General features: G+C 38.3%; 5 protein-coding genes and 1 long non-coding RNA gene across 9 annotated transcripts; 3 read left to right on the plus strand and 3 right to left on the minus strand.

The window, feature by feature from the left end:
* Window positions 1-27: 27 nt before the first annotated feature.
* LOC105685969 (tRNA (uracil-5-)-methyltransferase homolog A) lies at window positions 28-2,610 on the plus strand. The gene is made up of 8 exons (XM_012400481.3): window positions 28-506; window positions 582-749; window positions 887-1,079; window positions 1,182-1,309; window positions 1,372-1,622; window positions 1,713-1,947; window positions 2,031-2,223; window positions 2,301-2,610. Exons 1-8 carry the CDS (start codon window positions 186-188, stop codon window positions 2,546-2,548), a joined length of 1,737 nt encoding a protein of 578 aa, XP_012255904.2. The 5' UTR covers window positions 28-185; the 3' UTR covers window positions 2,549-2,610.
* Window positions 2,606-4,095, minus strand: LOC105685991. 2 transcript variants are annotated; one of them, XM_012400516.3, is made up of 3 exons: window positions 3,909-4,095; window positions 3,228-3,605; window positions 2,606-3,146 (listed from the first exon to the last, which is right to left on the minus strand). In XM_012400516.3, exons 1-3 carry the CDS (start codon window positions 3,958-3,960, stop codon window positions 2,740-2,742), a joined length of 837 nt encoding a protein of 278 aa, XP_012255939.2. In that variant the 5' UTR covers window positions 3,961-4,095; the 3' UTR covers window positions 2,606-2,739. The 2 variants fall into 2 exon arrangements, with proteins under 2 accessions (XP_012255939.2, XP_048509982.1); XM_048654025.1 differs by having other exon boundaries at window positions 3,228-3,856; window positions 3,946-4,092.
* Window positions 4,096-4,205: 110 nt separating this feature from the next.
* On the plus strand, window positions 4,206-10,511 carry LOC105686093 (palmitoyltransferase ZDHHC8). Its single transcript, XM_012400702.3, has 9 exons — window positions 4,206-4,622; window positions 5,016-5,134; window positions 5,418-5,575; window positions 5,655-5,827; window positions 5,922-6,116; window positions 6,195-6,339; window positions 7,626-7,840; window positions 7,958-8,140; window positions 9,117-10,511. The coding sequence occupies exons 1-9, from the start codon at window positions 4,450-4,452 to the stop codon at window positions 9,805-9,807; spliced, it is 2,052 nt and encodes a 683-aa protein (XP_012256125.1). The 5' UTR covers window positions 4,206-4,449; the 3' UTR covers window positions 9,808-10,511.
* Window positions 10,512-11,866: 1,355 nt separating this feature from the next.
* On the minus strand, window positions 11,867-13,129 carry LOC105686094 (INO80 complex subunit E). The gene is made up of 5 exons (XM_012400703.3): window positions 12,986-13,129; window positions 12,725-12,906; window positions 12,478-12,604; window positions 12,228-12,400; window positions 11,867-12,086 (listed from the first exon to the last, which is right to left on the minus strand). Exons 1-5 carry the CDS (start codon window positions 13,127-13,129, stop codon window positions 12,002-12,004), a joined length of 711 nt encoding a protein of 236 aa, XP_012256126.2. The 3' UTR covers window positions 11,867-12,001.
* Window positions 13,130-13,135: 6 nt separating this feature from the next.
* Window positions 13,136-19,395, plus strand: LOC105686117 (claspin). Of its 3 annotated transcripts, none has more exons than XM_012400737.3 (8): window positions 13,136-14,753; window positions 14,841-14,990; window positions 15,054-15,262; window positions 15,334-18,110; window positions 18,190-18,326; window positions 18,457-18,666; window positions 18,760-18,972; window positions 19,074-19,395. In XM_012400737.3, exons 1-8 carry the CDS (start codon window positions 14,076-14,078, stop codon window positions 19,170-19,172), a joined length of 4,473 nt encoding a protein of 1,490 aa, XP_012256160.2. In that variant the 5' UTR covers window positions 13,136-14,075; the 3' UTR covers window positions 19,173-19,395. The 3 variants fall into 3 exon arrangements, with proteins under 3 accessions (XP_012256160.2, XP_012256161.2, XP_048509717.1); XM_012400738.3 differs by having other exon boundaries at window positions 13,136-14,747; XM_048653760.1 differs by having other exon boundaries at window positions 14,568-14,701.
* On the minus strand, window positions 18,680-19,173 carry LOC125500635. The gene is made up of 2 exons (XR_007278058.1): window positions 19,032-19,173; window positions 18,680-18,958 (listed from the first exon to the last, which is right to left on the minus strand). It is a non-coding gene; the product is annotated as an uncharacterized LOC125500635 (long non-coding RNA).
* Window positions 19,396-19,407: the final 12 nt, after the last annotated feature.

Genomic DNA, 19,407 nt, shown 5'->3' on the forward strand with positions numbered 1-19,407 from the left:
GCCATCAAAAAAATAAGTAGCGCCCGGCATGTGGCTGTGATGACTTAACCTAGTCTGTTATAAATATTTGAAAAATTATTTAGAGCTTGGTTTTTCCCGCAGGGAGCCAGGAATGATACAGTTCTGAAATATAGCCAGGTAACAAATATATAGGTCCCCAATTGGTGTGAACAACGGGTGGGAATATGGAAGCGCGAAATACGGCTGGATCGACAAGAACCGTCTCCAATGTTGGTGGTGATAAAAATCCATACGCTTATCTTGATCGGGCTGATTTTACATCGGAAAAATTTAAGATCGAAGTACGAGGTCTCCCAAAGTATTATGGAATAAGTGAGCTGAAGAGATTATTTGTTGAAAAATTGAATTTGAAATTGAGTAAAGTGAAGCCGCCAAGGAAAGGTAGTGGTTGGGTGTACGTCTGTTTCCGCACCGAGGAAGACCGTACAAGAGCTATTTCTGCCATCAACGGTATTTCTTGGAAAAATTCAACTCTCAGAGCTCAAGTAAGACATATTTCATTATTGAAACCGCCGAATTTATTTACTTCTGTAAAATTTTGATAACTTACACACTCATAGGCTGCCAAACCTGCTCCTGATCCATTTATCAAGCGTAAATTAGAAAGATTAGAAGTAGACGGCGATGCTAAAAAAAAGAAAGTCCAGGAACTTGATCTCCCAATTCTACCAGCAGAAAAAATTAAATCCATTACAACTCCACTATGGGACATGCCTTATGATGATCAGGTGAATACTTGCTTTCCATATTACCATTCTGGTCAAGAACTCTGATAATTGTATGCCCTTTATCATCTGGAAACTGTTTATTATGTGAGGATGGTATGTGGTTCCCGTAGACAAAATTGTGTTCATATTCATTATAGCTGAAATTGAAAGAGAATGACATCAAATCGATATTGATCAAGTTGGGGCAACAGATAGCCAAAGAAAATAATGACTTGGCTAAATGGATAGAGACACAGAAGAAAGTCCATGATGGCTTGTTATGTGATCTGCAGCCTATACTTCGAGCTGAGAGGATTAATGGCTACAGAAACAAGTGTGAGTTTACAATTGGTAAGAACTATGAGGAAACTCTTCAGCTGCTGCAACTTTGTGATAACTAGGTGATAACAATGATTCATTGGGTTCATTCCTCCTTTGCTCTACCAAACACAGGAAAATGTGAAACAAATGGCGCTGTCACTGTTGGATTTAGATTATCCAGCTATGCAGCTGGATGTACAGCTGTTGGCCCCATTGACGAACTCCAGCACATTCCACAAAGAATGATCGATGCTGTTAAGGTGTGTAGCAAATGATAGTGCACAGTGGCAAGTTGCAAATATATGGATGATTTGGATTACAGGTGTTTGAAAAATTTATTCGACGATCAAATCTCGAAGTGTTTGACCCAGTAAATCAAAGTGGCTGCTGGAGACAAGTGATTGCTCGTACTTCACGATCTGACCAATTAATGTTGATTGTTGCGATTCACCCTCAAAATCAAACCGAAGAACAATTAAATGAGCTGAAAGCTAATATTAAAGATTTCTTTGAAAGTGATGAAGGCACACTGGCACGTGTCACTTCGCTTTACTTTCAAATAATCACAAGAAGGTTTGTTAAGAATCATTACAAGTTCCAGTGAATTGTTCTTCAGTAGCGCCTTTTTCGTCAATTACAAAGGCTAATTATTTTGTTTGACAGGGATGTTGGTGGAGAAGGAGGCATGGTTTTAAATCATCTGAGTGGAACAGAATATATAGAAGAAACGCTGCTAGGCATGACGTTTAGAGTGTCTCCAAAAGCATTTTTCCAAGTAAATACATTGGGGGCTGAGGTTCTTTACAAAGCAGCTATCGATCTTGCCCAACCAACAATGGATACAACGGTTTTAGATATCTGTTGCGGTACAGGAACTATTGGAATTTCATTTGCTAAAGTTCGTATTCTTTGTGCTATCATTTTCAAAGGTACCTTATGTGACGCACTTATTTTCAATAACCGCAGTTATAATGTTAACAGTACTGTGGCGAAGTATTGGGGTTGGAGCTGATTGAAGAGGCTATAAAGGATGCCAAACAGAATGTTTTGACCAATGGCGTTACAAATTGTGAATTTTTTGTTGGAAAAGCTGAAGATATTCTATCACCAGTTATTCAACGTGCAACCAAACCTGATCTTGTCGCGATTGTTGATCCACCTCGGGCTGGTTTGCGTGAGTCTCTTATCAACCTTCCAACATTAGTCTGGAAGCGTGAGATTTTTTTCAGCTTCAATATTTTCTGTTCACAGATCAAAGAGCCTTGGTAACTTTGCGAAAGACTAAGAAATTGAACAAGTTAGTGTATATTTCATGCGACCCTAAGGCAGCGCTTAAGAATCTCGTTGATTTAGCCCGACCAACATCAAAGCAATATCAAGGAGACCCATTAGTACCAATTAAAGCAGTTCCAGTTGACATGTTTCCTTATACCAAGCATTGTGAACTTGTTATTTATATGGAAAGACTTTCTAAAGCAGGGGCAGCTGGTGACTCCTGAACACAGATCATATAATGAAATGATGAATATGATAATAAAACAATTGGTATCCTATAATTGAAGATTTAAAATTTATTTTATTTATGGGGAAGGAACTCCATACCTGGGCTCACAATTATGTTTGATGTTATTTCCCTAACATGCATCATGTTCAAAATGCCACTGAAAATCATACATATAGTATTATACATTCATCCCTTAAATGTAGTACCAGAACTAGGAATATATGTGGGACTGACAGGCGAAATCGTTTTAGTGGATGAGTCAAACTTGTTGAGAAGTTGCTCCAAAAGGAAAACTTTTCTATTTTCTAAAGCAAGTATATCATCATGCATATTTTGCAGCATCTCCAACCGTCTTTCCTCATTGTCTCTGTATTCATTTAAAAATTGAGCAAACCAGGGCGGTGGTTCGTGGATTTGATCGATACCAGATTCTACAGTATCACCTTCATTGTATTCTTCATAAGTTGTCTCTACTGGACTCTCCTCATCATCTGTGTACTCTAGTACATTTGTTAGTCCACATGTTTTCTGCCCATCCAGAATGTGGGATGTCTCCCCCACATCGACAACTTCAACATGAACATTTTGCCCATCTATAAAATCAAAACAGTTTAATTTATTTTGATCAGTGTTTTTTCCAGTCATGAGAGATGAATTAAATGACATTTACAAACCTGGTGTCTTGTATTTGTGGATGACTGGATGTTTCGATAAAGCAGGTAAAATATCACTTGTATTGTGTTCACTGACCACAGCATTTATGATCTTTGGATCTTTCCCAAACACTTCCTCCAATACATCGTAATAAGCCCATTTCCCATTATTCTTACGGCGCTGGCCAGTGTAAATGTCTTTAAAAGTTTTTTTTAAATTTCTCCACTTTTTGTCACATGCATCATCAGTGACATTGGAGTAACCCTGAGCATGAAGACAGGCTGCAATATTCTTCCATACAAGCTTCTTTTTTACACTGGGATCTTTGAAACTTGGTTCAAATCGTTTGTATTCATGTATCAATGCCAGAGTCATTCGTCTCTCCCATATAAATTTATCTGAAAACAGACTTGTGGGTGAAAATGAAAGTGAGTTATGGAAATCTATAAAGATCGAAAATTTATGTCGATGTTTTTTTGCATTAGTAAGACGCCTTTGTCACAATGCCTTCGTGGAGAGCATCGGCACAGTACTGCTGATTGTTGTTGCAAACGATTCTGATTTCGAAACTTTGGTTGAGTGAACCGATCAACGTACTGCTTTTTGGAGCGCTTATAAAACGCACTGCCGAGCCGACAACCGCTCAAAACTGTTCGAAAATAAGATTGTTCATTTATTAATTTTCATACAATTTTTCTCACCATTTGAATCAAATTCGTCGCCGTTTAAAAGAACAACCTTTTCATCATTCATTGTCAGCTACAATTTGTTGATTCTTAACTCTTAATTTTCAGGCTTTTTAGGTGTTTGCAACAATTTTGTGGACCCAAAAACAGGCAGCGCTAGGTGTGTCCCGCGCGAGTTTTCTGTTGTCCGTACAGCACTTTTGCAACGGCCGTACGGGAGCGTCGCATGTCCATGATGATCCTTTACGAACGGTGGCCTCTCTAGTGGCCTCCGACTCTGCCAGCGACGATTTTAAGCCAAGGGCCACGGCATATGTCACTTTTTCAGAGAATAAAAGCAAAATGGTAAAGTGGTGCGTTCATGACTTGGTGATATAGCCAACGACAGGGGGTTCGAGAGTGAATAAATATTAATTACAGTAGTAATGTTTTTATCGCAACAACATTAGTGATCAGTGATGTGAAGGACGAGTTGTTATCCATCACAATAGTAACTAGTTATGATGGAACTTCGCGCTGAAAGTTCACTCGGTTTACAATTAAGTTCTGTCGGTATATGCGGCCATGTTTTCTTGTAGCAGAAATCTTCCCTATTAATAATTTGGAATTACGAATCTCGACTAAAGGAGCATACAGAATGCCGAAATGCGATGTGAAGACAAGATACCTGCCAGCCACGTTCGCGTGGACGCTTCTACTTAGTACCACGACACTGTTTTTTTATTTCCCGTAAGTACACACCAATTCGTAAAGTACTGCCAAATTTCGCGTTCACATTATTATCTATTGTCTGGCCTAGACCTATGATACGTTCGTTAGATGAGGAAAATTAATCAACGTATTGTCACATTTTCTCAAGCCATTCAGGAGTTTTATCAATGAATCAGTCGGACAACCATCTTTCAATCTCCGTCATACTTGGTCCCATGAACTATTGTATTTTTTTTAATTCCCTTCCAACATGACTTACTTCTTGGTCTTCTTTTGATTATCTCCTCTTTTACCAGCTGTTATTTCTCACATTTTCTATAACCATGCGCTTATACTATACAGTTGTATCAATGGATAGCCCTATTTAATACATAAACTCTGTCTGATTCCTAATTGAACCAACCTTTTCAGATGCCAGTATTACATATTTAGATATCCATGGGTACCCGCGCTTCAGGGAGTCATTACATTCTTTGTTTTGGCAAACTTTACACTGGCCACTTTCATGGATCCAGGTGTTATTCCCAAAGGTATGTGGCTCTTGGATGTAATGAAGGGACCTAATTAAAACATTACTTATTGCATTAAAACCCCAGATGAGATGAGAAATTGGTATGAATTACCACTGGGATATTGCCTCACAGCTGCTTTGCTGAGGAATATTCTATACAATACTTTACAGCAACAAATTACATTTCATCGTATATCCAGATTATTTTGTGTGAAGAACATCAAATACTGAATACATTAGACTTGTACATGGATGATATTGACTGTCAGTGATAAGTATAGTTATGATATGTTCCATTTCAGCACCACCGGATGAAGATAGAGAAGATGATTTACGGGCTCCTCTGTATAAAAATGTTGAAATAAATGGAATAACCGTTCGTATGAAATGGTGCGTTACCTGCAAGTTCTATAGGCCTCCACGATGTTCACATTGCAGTGTTTGCAATCATTGTATCGAGGTGAATATTTTTTTCTTAACGGCAATATGTCTAGCGTTGAATTTAAGGCTATGCATGTAAATACATATATATGTTCCAGACATTCGACCACCATTGCCCATGGGTGAACAATTGTATTGGTAGAAGAAACTACAGATTTTTCTTCTTTTTCCTCATGTCGCTCAGCTTCCACATGCTCAGTATATTTGGACTCTGTCTGTACTTCGTTCTGAAGCACAAACAGAAGCTAGCTGAAGTTGACACGATTGTCGCGTATCCTTTTTTCCATCAGATAAACAATTATTATTAATGAATTTCTTCAATATCTAGTCTGACATTATCTTGATCCTTTACTCCTTTACAACAGTATGGTTTTAATGGGTGTAGTAACACTACTCTTCATTCCTATATTCGGGTTGACAGGATTTCACATAGTCCTGGTTTCAAGAGGTCGCACGACAAATGAGCAAGTTACTGGAAAGTTTAAAGGAGGCTACAATCCATTTTCTCGAGGCTTTCTACACAATTGCTGCTACACTCAATTTGGTCCGCAGTATCCAAGGTGTGCAAATATGTTGATCATCATGCAGACATAGGTGCATATGTGTACACCTACTTATATAATATTTCATGCTTTCAGTTTAATCAAGCCTGAAAAGTATTCAGGAAAACGACGCGGAGCATGCACTTCCGAGATATCTACTATAGGTAGTGAAAACCAGGTAAAAACCTACATGGATAGCAGCAACGGTGTTAGAAATGCCAGTTCAAATGCTTACAATAAGGTAAGAGCTAGTGCAACACTATTTATTGCCAATCTCCACATGAGGATTAGGTCATTGTGGTCCCTCATTATATATTTAATGTATAAAGTATAAAATTGCTCTTATGATCGAGATTTATCAACAAACTGCAGACTTGGTCAGTTGCTATTGAGTCTATAAAAATGTTCATTCCAGGAATTAAAGTTCCTCATCTACTTTGCCTCGTGCGCAGATTGGTGATTGCTTATCATTATTAATGCTCGATATAGTATCGCTAGTGACAGTCTAATGTGAACTATGACTGCCACATTAGTTCTTATTGTTGGATAGCGGAAACTACAGAGCTAAATTTATTACCACCTGGTGTAGATTTTGGATTGAGCCTTCGTTTAGCAGTTCTGGAATTTTTGCTCTAAAACTTCCCTGTTATTAGGCATTTCCAACGCCTGTAGGCATACGTCATTCCTTAAATTATACAGCGGTAACCGATTCCCGAAAAGTTTTGTAATCAGAAAAAGTGAAGAGCTTACTTTATCAGCATCTATCTCTTTTGCTTATCAGTCGTCTATCTTTAACCTTCATCACAGGCTTATTCTTTGATATGTATGCATGTCTGCCCTGCAACAAGTCTGCAGCTAGTTGGGATCTGCAGCTCAATATATTTCAATATATTATGTCAATATTTAATTCAGCAAAACATAATCGAAATAAATGTTTCTGGCTTTGGCTATACAGGTGTCCCCCTGTAAGGTACTCTGCTCAGCTCACCATAAATTTCATAACTTCTTTTACTAAATCACTCGAATTCTTTCACTTATTTAGTAGGTTTTAGAGTAGTCATGACCGATATTAGTTTAAGAACATTACCCATGTTTAGAGCACTACTTCACAAGAGACGCCAACCTCAGAGGGTGATGGTTGAAACGGGTAATTAGCGTTCTCCCCGATTGCTGCTGATTCGTGTTGAATTATTTTCCAAAATTCACATTCTGTCTGTCGACGTTCACATTGTGTCACAAAATGTCATTATGTCTAAAAATATACCACAATGCACCATACCCACCCAGGAGTAGGCAAGCCATACCATAGTAAGTTCCTACTACCCAGATCATCCGTAGTCAATATCCTAACGTTTTTACATTTACATTCATAGAAACTTAAGGAAATTGAGTATAGGAGAATCGTAGTATTCAACAATGTTAAACATATCAACTTGGACGAGATGTGAAATGATAAGGAAAAATTGTTTCCATCAACAATATCTAAAACAAATAATTGGTTAATGAGACTTCATTTTTCAACTATAGTTGTCCCCTGGTAGAGATGGCTCGGATACAGATATGGAACCAACAGCTTCACAATCGGCAGATTGTGAGCCAACTCCTCCGTTACAGAGGTGTGGTTCCAAGAGCAATTTCTTCTTGCCTCCAGTAGAAGGCACCGACTCTCCGAGACATCCAGCGGCGTCACAACATCGTCACCAGATGCATTATCCAAGGGGTAGCCCACACCCAAGGCCAAGGTGTGTTCTATTCATTTTTACTCAAGATTGTAAACTCACATAATTTAATTATACATGTACTAGAAAAGCTATGCCAAACAGTGACTCAAAGGTGATACCATCCCTGTGTTTTTGCAGAGGTATGGATGGCTCCCGGAGTCATACTCCTGATCCTCTGTCACCAGAGACAGGTGGCGGTTCTCCAGCGCAAGCGCCTCAACGCAATAATCAAGGCCAGGTTGGAGCTAGTCCGACTATGCAACAGCGAATCAAAGCAATCGGAGTACCAACACCACTCGCGATTTCCAGTCCTATTCGCAGGTATATTTTGAAATACTTTTAACAAGCATTGATACTGTACAAAACTCCCGAATCGCGGAGAAATAAATTTGGCTATTTGATTTCCCTTCATTTTTCAGTCATTGAAAAATTCTATGAATGCGCAAGAAATTTTGCTTCACTAAAACAATCTTTCTATCCACACATATTTTCTTCACAGCTTTTTATGTATTATGTCTACAACTGTTATCTAACATTTAAGAGACAGATAGTCGAGATTGTATCACACAATGCTTTGTGCGGCAATTGGATTAGTTAGAGACAAAACAAACTGTTACGTTCAATTGTATTCTCTATTTATCTACAAGACTTTTGATCTCAAAGAGAAACCATGAAAGCAAAATACGAATAAGAGCTGCCATGAACGTTGGCGTAACAAACTGAGCCAAAATACAAAGAGCGATGGCATACCTCCAATTCTTTCTATTCCGTTCAACCAATGGTCTATTCCGGTATATTCTAAATACACATCAAATTCTAGTGAACGAAGCCTTAATAGAGAAACAGTCTGAAAAATGAACATATCTTAGCGGATTAGTCTGCTGCATGTATAAGAACCAGGTACATAGATATGGTATTATATACATATACATAGATAAGTTTGTGTCCCACCGCAGGGGGTGGTAACTGCAAGGAGGTGCTCTGGCGTCGTATTGCGACCTACTGCAGGTAAACACGAACTTGATCCTATGAGGACCTACTGTAGTTTATAATTCCGCTTTCTTGTACACACCTAGGTATTGCTATGTATTTTAAGTTCCTTCTATAGTTGCTAAATTTTTTAACAGGAATGACGCGCTGCTCCTGTATGTCTCGCCAGAGCCGTATTTGTGTGGCTGCAATGCTCAGCACTCGCATATCCGTTGGTTCACTGTATGATGCTATGTTAATACATCGTGACGTTAGCTCACGTACTCTATACAAAACTAAATCCGTGACTAAAATGTCTCTGTTACAGATCGAATCCAGGTACGCCGACACAGGTACGCAGACCAGATTTTATTGGTGTTGCTGAAGCTCCAACTTACTACGATAGACAGCAGAGCCTCCATGGTCCCCAGGGTAACAACAGTGCCAATGCCACGGCAACATATAGTCCACAACGGCGTTTTCTTTCCGAAGGAGAACTTGTTCGCCAAGGAAGCGATCTACCATATGCGAGGGCAACAAATACTGTTGACAATATACGCGAATTAGCCAGCTCTCCACAGCGGGGTGTTTACATGTGGAAAGACACCTCGCCAGGCAGCTATCCGGTACCAGTCGGTATGCCTGTCCATCAGTCCCCGTCTCAACGACCACCACCACCTTACGATTATTATCGTTCAAATCCTACTAGTCCAACGCAGCAGCCTTACGCAAATGCTCCCAGGGCGGCGTATCACCCCGCAATACGAGGGGGTGTCCCAGTCTTCCCACCTCATCAGCCCCACCAATCGCCCCAAGTCAAAAGAAAAACCATGGCCACTCCAACTACTCCGACTGCAGGTGATGGTCGACGTAGACCCATGTCGTTTGTCCGGGCCTTAGAAATGACCGATTCAATGGAAATGGTATCTGCTCCAGGTGAATCGAGATCCCAGAGACCAACGACTCCAACGCCAGATCGGGCAAGTGTTTACGACATGAACTATGAAATATCGGTATAGCCCAAAGCTTCTATCTCCATTCCATCATGCGTTTGGATGGAGGGAAGTAAAAAGCCACTGGCCATATTTCGATTAGTCGATTCAAAAGACGCCAGCTTATCCTGGCACGGGTTGTGAAGCATTTGAAATATTTCTTCGGATCTATTTGTAAATTTTTGTTGAATCCCGACTTCCTCATAAGAAAAAAACGAAGTCAAACATTTCAATACAACTGACTAACACCTGGGAGATGGCCAAATTTTTCCGTACGTCATGTGTACTCGATAATTTTGGAAGGTATTCACTTTTACTAACTGGTATTCATTACCATCGATTTAAAACCATTTAAATTTAGTGTCTGTTGAGATCAGTTTACACTTTTGTACAGTGTTATCATGACTGAGTGAAAACTACGCGAGACATGGATGTTATGATTCAATTTTGATGTGGAACTCAGCGGTTATGGGGTTGAGATAGGCTCCTTTGGATAATATGTGTCCCTGTCCGTTAACAACGTTACTTAATTAACTCAAGTCATGGTAAGAAATAGAATAACAAATTCATACGTGTAAAATAACCGTGAAATGTGTAGCAAATTTTTAATATACATATTTAAAAATATTTATACACAAATGATGAATACAAGACTTTTTAATTTGTTTTCTGTTACAACCGTTGTATCATTATGACAATGTACCCGTTTATATGCATACGTATTATAATTCGTTCTATTTGTTTCACTACAATTCCCTTATAAGTATACCTATAAATGAAAGTACAATGCCTGATTAATATCATATACAGAGCGGACAACGTGAAATTGCGCACCCCATTTGCACATGCGCGATCGTCGGCATTTGTTTCGCAGAATGTCCAACAACACTCCGCTTTCAGATTTAGCTGTCAAATACAAGGACCTAACCTGAACTTTCCGATGAGTGTATTTCCGTCGACATTTAATTAATCTCTCATTCAATTGATCGATTTTATTTGATGCTATGCCACCCTACTTATCTGTGTCTGGTTTTGTGTCGCATTATTCACCTGACACAACATACCTCAGTCATATTTGAATACGGCAATCTCAGCTGTATTGGTGATCGACAATTTGACAGCTACAGCTGAAATCTGAGGCTGTTGGTACAACACGCTAGCAGATGATAAATTCGACTGTCGTTTTGATTCACGCTTGCGCACAAAATCTGGGTGCGCAATTTCACGTTGTCCGCTCTGTATATTAATCGTGGATCGTGTTGCCCGTTGATAAACGGCATTCAATTCATCAGTATTTCTACATCACCAGTTGACGAACAAAAAAAAGAACCGTACTTCCGCATGAAGAACAACTTGTAATATAAGCATTACACCTATGTATAACATGCGTACATACTTATGTAACATACCTACATGTATCCAGGTTCTATTTATAGGATAGTTACATCTTCAACTCTAAGATTCAACGTGTGATTGAAAATGTTAAAAATTTATCGTCTATATTGTACAGAACTGACAGAACTGACGAAACTACTATAAAATCCGAATTATTTACTATTTTGGACAGATGTGAGCAACCATTATTATTCGCAATCAAATATTTGTTTCCATATCGTCTATGCGTTTATTCATGACATCAGTATCATCATTTCTATCATTGTTGACTAAACTATTTTCATTTTTACGTACTTATGAGTTATTATTTTTGCTTCTCTTTTTTTTCTACTTCATAGTTGCGACCTTAGTTATGAGTATATAGTATCAGAGTATTTGTTTCAAATCGATGCCTTGTAATTATTCAGTCGACTATTTGCGAACAATTCTTGTATAAACATATACCTATGTATTAAAAGAATAATTTGATATAAACCGATACATCGACTCGCGTTTTACTGCCGGTATGTGCATAGTTGAAAATCAATCAAAGCTTTCCCGGACCGATTTTGTAGCTGTCATCCTCTGTGTCAATCAAGCAAGAATGATTAACTTGTGGGACTCTCACATGAGATTTGACGGTAAACAAAAAGGAAAGTTGAGTAATTCAAGAAAATTATAACGAAGGGTGCAAAATTACAACTGACAGTTGTCATGTATAAAAATTCATATTCATTTATATTATAATGGATACAATTAAATTATTATTTGATTAAAATAAAGATAACTGTGTGAATTGAATGTGCAACTTATAAATTATGGATAAACCGTAGGTGATGAACAATCACTATTCAGCCAGCATGTCCACACTGAGACAGTCCTCACCCATATTGCTCGGAGAAGTCTCTAGTTCCCCAACCTCATTGGATTCACTACAAAAAATTGATGAACTCTCAAAATGGCTCTGATGAAATTCGAAGAAATTCATGGTACTGCTACATCGTTTAAAGGTAGGTATTTGAAGAAGTGCAAACTTGTATGGCGGTGGAACTATGCAGAAGTATGATTATCACCTGTCCAATGAAGGGTCGTTACTGAACATTTCTGTGGGTACAGTGGGTGGTGCCTTTTCTGGGACTAATTCCAGGTATGTCTGACGGGATTCCAAGTGCCTCTCGACCTCTTCTGGTGTCATATGGCCATCAGACATCAGAGATACGGGTAGCATATTATGAGCTGAATGTACCTGTGAGATGATAAAGAAAGTTAATATTGTTGAGGACATTCATATACCAGTCATGGAAATAGTGTCTTCAGACTAACCGAAGGTACATTTTGCACTTTGGGTACTTTTGGTACTGATTTCTTCTTTTTGCTAGTATTGAGTGGCTTCACTGGTCCAGATTGATGATGAGATGAATGATTGTTAACATTGGGCTCAATTTTTTTTCTGAAAACCAGATACTTATGTCATCAGAGAATTGGAACGTGATGTTAGATCATTAATGCGCCAGCTAATTCTGAGCAAGATATACTGTAGTAACAAAGTAGTTGCTGGAATTGAAACTACCTTTTAGAACTATCTAGCCTAGAAGCTTCATCATCGGATGACTCGGTTTCATCACTTTCACTGAAAGATGCGTCAACTTTTTCATATTGCAGTAGTCGATCAAGCAAGAAGCTCTTATCCCTATTCACCTTCAGCAATTTTCTCTGCGTGGATCTTAGGGCTTCTTGGAAGCATTCATTTTCCTGATAGAAAACAAATTGTTATTGTATGCGCAATATAAAATAATATCAAGCTTTGTAGTTTTACAGATCTATTGCTTACATAGATGAGAAACTTGAGCTTGCGCTTGAGGCTTCTGTACTGAGCTTTATAATTTGGAGCCTCTTCCTCTGGGCTGTCTTCATCATCATCCTCTGCATCTGCGTTGTTGTTTGCGATGGATCGGCAATACCATCCTTCCAACATTGATCATCTGTAACTGCATCAATAACATCCAGTTAGACAAAACTTACGATGAAACAATGACGTTAAGGAATGGTAATAGATACTATCATTATTCGCGAATACCATAATTATTGAAGTTTGTCTTATTGCGAGCAGGTAAGGTTAACTGATACAATGCAACATATCTCTACAGCGTGGAAGGTAACAGGTATTCACAAAAGCAGTGAAAAATATAACTGACTATTTATCCATATCATACCAACTAAACTTACTTGTAGCACCACAGATATTTTCTGGACGTCGCAAAAATTTGCGGCGATTGATTATAGTGGAGATAAATAAGACGTTTATGACTGGCTTCCATTCCCATACCAAAATTCGTAATCGATTCATTGACAACTTCATGCTTACTATGAGTCGACCGGAAATACCTCCTGAAGATTTCAAAAATCGTATTTCATTAAAATCAGATTTGTTTTCATTTCATTTTCTTCAAAGGATGAATAGATTCACAATTTGTGATAAAAATCTCGATGCTATCAACGTTATAAATATTGATATATCAAGAGTAGTGTGCGTACATTTCTTGGATTCATTATATCCTAGAAAGTCAATTAGAGATCATCAATGATCTTTTCGAACAGCAAACTTAACAACAGAGCACTGCTTGATCACGAAACAATGTAGTTCCATGTCAACGACATTTGGCAGCACCTACATAAATAGAGATCAGTGGTAATAATAAACTAGCCAGTATTTTACCGCCAAATTTTAGTCGACAGTCTGAACGAAGTGGAACAGAATACCAGTTCAACTAAACGACAGCCTAGAAAACGTGAAAGCGATCGAAGAAATTAAACCGATTGTCATGTGTATACAGTTTGTGCTATTTTGTAAAGAACAAAGAAGATAGCTCTAAAAAAACGGCCCATGAGCCGAATTCAATTGATTCTGAAATAAATTCGTTATGGCAACTGCAGAAACATTGACTAATCATCTGAACAAATCTTCAAACAGTATTGATAACTCTGACAAAGAGTTAGCAAACGACGTTATTTTAGGATGTCAGGAGACAATCAGCGTCTTATTTTCTGGTGATGAAAGAAACAAAGAAAACGTACCAGAATATGACATGGAAGTAGAAACTGTTGTAAGAAATTCCATGATCAATACACAAGTTCCCAGTTTGAATGAGGTGGACAAAAGTGTTGCTGAAGTTTCTCAGATTGTACATGAAACCGAAGTATCAGAAAAGTTTACTTCTTCTGATTCAGCTCCTGGCGGTTTACAGAATGATGAGAAAACTTCAGAGACAACTCTGAAACCTTTCAAGTTTTCAAATATTTTGGACAGTGATTCGGAAGACGAGCGATCAGATTTGTCGTTGAATTGGAAACAACTCAATCACGGTATCTCTGAGAATCCTGGTTTTCACAGCTCCGATAAACTTAAAGATGTTGAACAGTCCAGTGCATCTGGTGGTCGAACACTTTTAATTGATAGTGATACAGAGGATGAAAATGAGGACCATAAAATACCATTTTTGAACTCAAACGAAACAGTAGATCAAATCAACAGCAGCAGCAGTAAAAGGCAAGGCAATAGAGATAAGGCATCCATCAAATCAGACTGGAAATTGGTAGATGTAATTTTTTATTTTACTTTTAACGATTATTATTATTTCATGGACCTAGCATTGATAATTATAATTAAATCAATGAATTTTGACCAGGTTACAAGTAAAATTAGCTCTTTGATAGACACCGATTCTGAAGATGACAGCTCTTTTATCCATAAAACCAGTGCGTCTTGGAGCAAAGGGAAGCCCATGACGCCACCAACCATACTCAAGGAAAAATGGAGTGACGGGAAGAAACGGACTGTATGTAACTCGTGACACATTGCGGTTCTAACTTCTTCATTGTGATATTTCCTTTATCATTAGGGGTCCATACGTGCAACAAAAGAGATGGCAATGCGTGAAATCAAAAGTGCATCTCAAAGAATGCTGAGAGAATCTGGTTTATCTCTACCATACCACAGACCTAAACAGCGAACTCTACAAGAATTCATGAGCAGACGTAAAAAGCTACCAATACTCGCCCCAGCCCCAACAACAGCTGCTAAGCTGAAACTATCTGTTGAGATTGTTGGGTAAGAACATCAATTTGTTTCCCAAGACGAATAGATTCACTCAATACTACATGAATTTCTTCTTATTTCAGCAAATTTTGCGAAGCTAGAGAGAAGGAGGCAGAACAATTCTTCAAGTCAGATTCGGATAGTGATGGAGATGTACAGTGTAATTCGACAATTCCTTCTCTAGATATCAAAGATAACAAATCCACCGGAGCAATCAAAAAGGTTGCAGAACATGAGGAAGAAGTTTGCAGAATTAATGATAAAGGTGCTCAACAGAAGGACAAACGCAATGGGGTATCACGTAATTCATTTGCCTCTAAAAACGAATTTCCAGAAGATGGCTGTCCGCCGCTATTCAGAGAACAAGATAACGAAGTTTCAGCAATGAACAGTAACAACTCTGTAGAAACAGTGCAAGGGTTTGGGCAAGAATCGAGAATTAATGTTGAATCTAGTGAACCATTGGCTACAGAGATTGACAAACAAACACATTCTGGCTGTACATCAATTTCTAAAAAAGAAACAGCTAATCATATTGATGGAAGTAAAGCCATAAAAGATGATTCTGAAGAATTTCAGTTGAGGCTATCCGAAGATCAGTATACGCTAATGAATAACCAAAGGTCGCCTGAAAGTGAAAAGGTCTTGAAAATTGATTCACACAAATCTGAAAATATAATCGGAAAATGGCCTGTGGATGAGGACAAAGTAATCAAAGTAAATGCGAATGGGATGGCGGACGCTGAAGTATCCGAAGTTGACAGAAACCTAGCTGACTGCAGTGATGATACCAAAGTTAATAATAAACCAATTGGCCATGTTTATGGATTACCATTGGCAGAGTTTGAAAACGATAAATCCACACCAAGAAAAAATAAAAAAATACTTCCTGACATTATGAAAATAGTACCGAAACTGCAAGGATCGCCAAATATGTTGATTGATTTGACATCTCACAAAGTTGGCGTGAGTAGTTTGAAGGAACGATTCATCAAGCATTCTGCTCTAAAAAAACCAGTGGAATCCGTTCAGGATGTTAAGATAACTTTTGCAAAACAAACGGCAAGTGGTGCAACTGTTGTAACTGAAATTATGCCATACCGAATACCATATAATGAAAGAAATGATGATCCTGAACTAAGTAAGCCTGGTGCAAAATTAACTCGTTTAAAAGAAGAATTGGAACAAAAAATGTCTGTGCAGCGTAACAAAGAGTGGGAGCAGAAAGAGCAAGAAGCCCAAGCATTAATGACTGATGATCCGGAGTGTGAAATGGACGAGGAAGATGAAGAAGAAGAGATTGAGCTGAGTAGTAGTGGGGAGAGTGAACCGGATGAGGATGATATGCCGATGAAGAAGGTGGGGAATAAGAAGAAATACCAAAGTCCGTTTGTAGACTTGGATGCTGAGGTCAGTGGGGAAGAATCAGGAGATGAGGAGGAAGAAGATGATGAAGTCAGCGGAGAAGAATCACGAGAAGACAAAGGAGATGTTACTGATCTACAAGATGAGCAGGATGACGATGGTGATATAAGTGAAAATGCTAAAGAAGATGAACCCATTCAAGAGAATCAAGTGAGAAAATTGAAACGAATAACAAAAGGTTTTCAAGACGAAGATTCTGCTGATGAGGATCCAGTTTCCACAGCAATAAATATAACTCCGTCTAATGGCCGTCATTTCAGTAGAACAAGAACTGACGTTGATATATTTGCCAGTGACAATAATAGCAATGATGATTGGTTGAGCAACGCAGATGATCTACCAGGATCCCAACGGCGTGTAGATGAGAAACGCCAGTTATGTGGGACACCTCTAGTCGCTGATAATTCTCTCAGTATCATTTCACCACTAACGCAACTCACTGCTCTAAATACCGGCTCCAAATCATTAAGCGCAGATTCGTCATTCACTCAGGGTCCATCTGAGATTGTAGCTTCTCTGCTTGCAGATGAAACACCTATTGAAAAAAATTCTCCCAGAGTATGTGATCCAGAGAAATTGGAAAGGTTACAAAAAAAATTGTTCCATGATGCTAAGGACCTGTCCAATGACAATGAATTGGTGGATTTGTGCTCAAATAAATTTCCTGACACTGTCTGTGACAATAGTGGATTGGATAAAATAATGCATACATCCAATAAGATTCAAGTTTCTGATGCAGAGTTATTTGAGTTATGTTCTGGAACGTTTGCTACACAGCGCAATGACGACGAAAGGTTGGAATCTGGTAAGGATCACGACGAGCAAATTGAAACACACAAGGTTGAAAATGGTAAGATATCCCCATGCAATAGTCCTTCTCTTCACAAACAAATTCAGAAGCTCAATGAAAACTCAAATAAGCTCAGAATAATATTGTCGTCCGACGACGAAAGTACTGAAAATAATTTGATGAGTGGCAATGCTAAAAAAAAAAATTTCAAACGAAAACCAACAATATTACAACTATCAGACAATGAAGATGAAAGTGAAAATGAGGATGATGGCAAGAGTGGTTTCGATTCTGATAATCAATCCGTTGACTATGACTCAGAAGAAAATGAGATACCAGCTACAAAGAAGAATATCGTACAAGCTGCCGCTGGTTTTGTGGATGAGGAAGCTGAATTGTCTGAAAGCGATTGGGGATCTGCAGACGAAGATGAAAAAGATTTGGACAAATTCGAAATGGAAGAAGGAGATCTCGAAAATATTGATGAGGAGGAAGTCAGAAAACAAGCGGGAAAGTTACACATGAGACAGGTGTTGGATCAAGACCAGAGGGAAGTTAGATTGTTGCAAGAAATGTTGTTAGAAGATGGGGAGCTGCATTCAGATGGTGCTGCTAGGCAGAGAAAGTTTAAATGGAAGAATATTGGTGCGTTGTAAACTATCTTTTGATAATGTTGTTTTTCTTTTTCAAAAATCCTGCAACAAGTTATATGTGTCGGTCACAGATCAATTAGGAGACAACGATCAGGAACAGTCATGTGATCCTGAAGAGGAAGTTACCATAGATCCCATCGACGTAGAGAGCGAGTTAGAATGGCGTAAACAAAGATTAGAACGAGAGCAATTCCTGCAACGCCAAAAGGTACGGACATCATAAATAAAAATGACTTAAATATAATTTTCACATATTTATTAATATTCCTAATGAAATTTTGAGAGCTCATTGTATTCTCTCTGAACTTAAAAAAAAACAACCTCCTATGACCCATTAGGCGGATGAGGCATCTGCAGATATTGAGATCGAAACACAAAATAGCCAACTATTCGAACTTGGTATGAAGGCTTTGAAGAAAAATAAATGCAGCAAATCTACCACTATGGATACCACCACGATTATTGCTGTAAACTCTGAGGTATCTGCTAAGCGGCATACTATCCTCGATTTATTCGCCAATCCAGGATGTGGAAAGAAGACACTGCAGGTGTGGATCGTGATTTTGATTCAGACTAACAGTATTTATTGACATCGAGAAATAGACAATATCTTTAGTATTTTATTATCACATCTAACACAGAGCGCGATCCATCGAGGTTCATTCTTGGCTAGGGGAGAAGAATCATTAGCAAGACTCTCTCGGATTACGAAGCAAAATAGTAGTAATCAAGCTATCACGAAGCCTAAAAATTCGAGGAATTTTGTATTTGCCCATCTCAGTCCCGCTATCGATCTCCCCGTCGAAGATGAACCAGTCAGTAGCCAGGAAAAGGATATTACTAAAAACGACAAGGTGATGATTTTACAAATTGCACACTTGGACATCAAACCTTAAAGCTGTTTGCATCGTACTTTTTTCGTTTTTTATCCATACCGTCATTTTTTATGTTTCAGTCGCGGAAAAGAAAACCAGCATTTAGCATGACACCGCTTGCATCAAACAAAACCAAGAAAAAACGTGAACAAATCGACAGACATAAATTATTTAGTTAGCATGCCTCGACTTAATTCTAGTGAAATAATTCTTGTCTATTCGTGATTCTATCATAAATGGAAAATTTGTTCAGCTTTTTTTTCCAATTTAAAGTTTTCCATTCTTTCTTCGGTTATTTTTTATGAATTGACAGCCTTAATTGATACCCTCCATTAAATATTATATAATAATGGTAATAATATATAAATAGCTGGTTTTCATTAAATTATGATTTGTTATTCATTGCAAATAGAT

This window comes from Athalia rosae, chromosome 1 (assembly GCF_917208135.1).
Source record: "Athalia rosae chromosome 1, iyAthRosa1.1, whole genome shotgun sequence".
NCBI lineage: Eukaryota > Metazoa > Arthropoda > Insecta > Hymenoptera > Athaliidae > Athalia > Athalia rosae.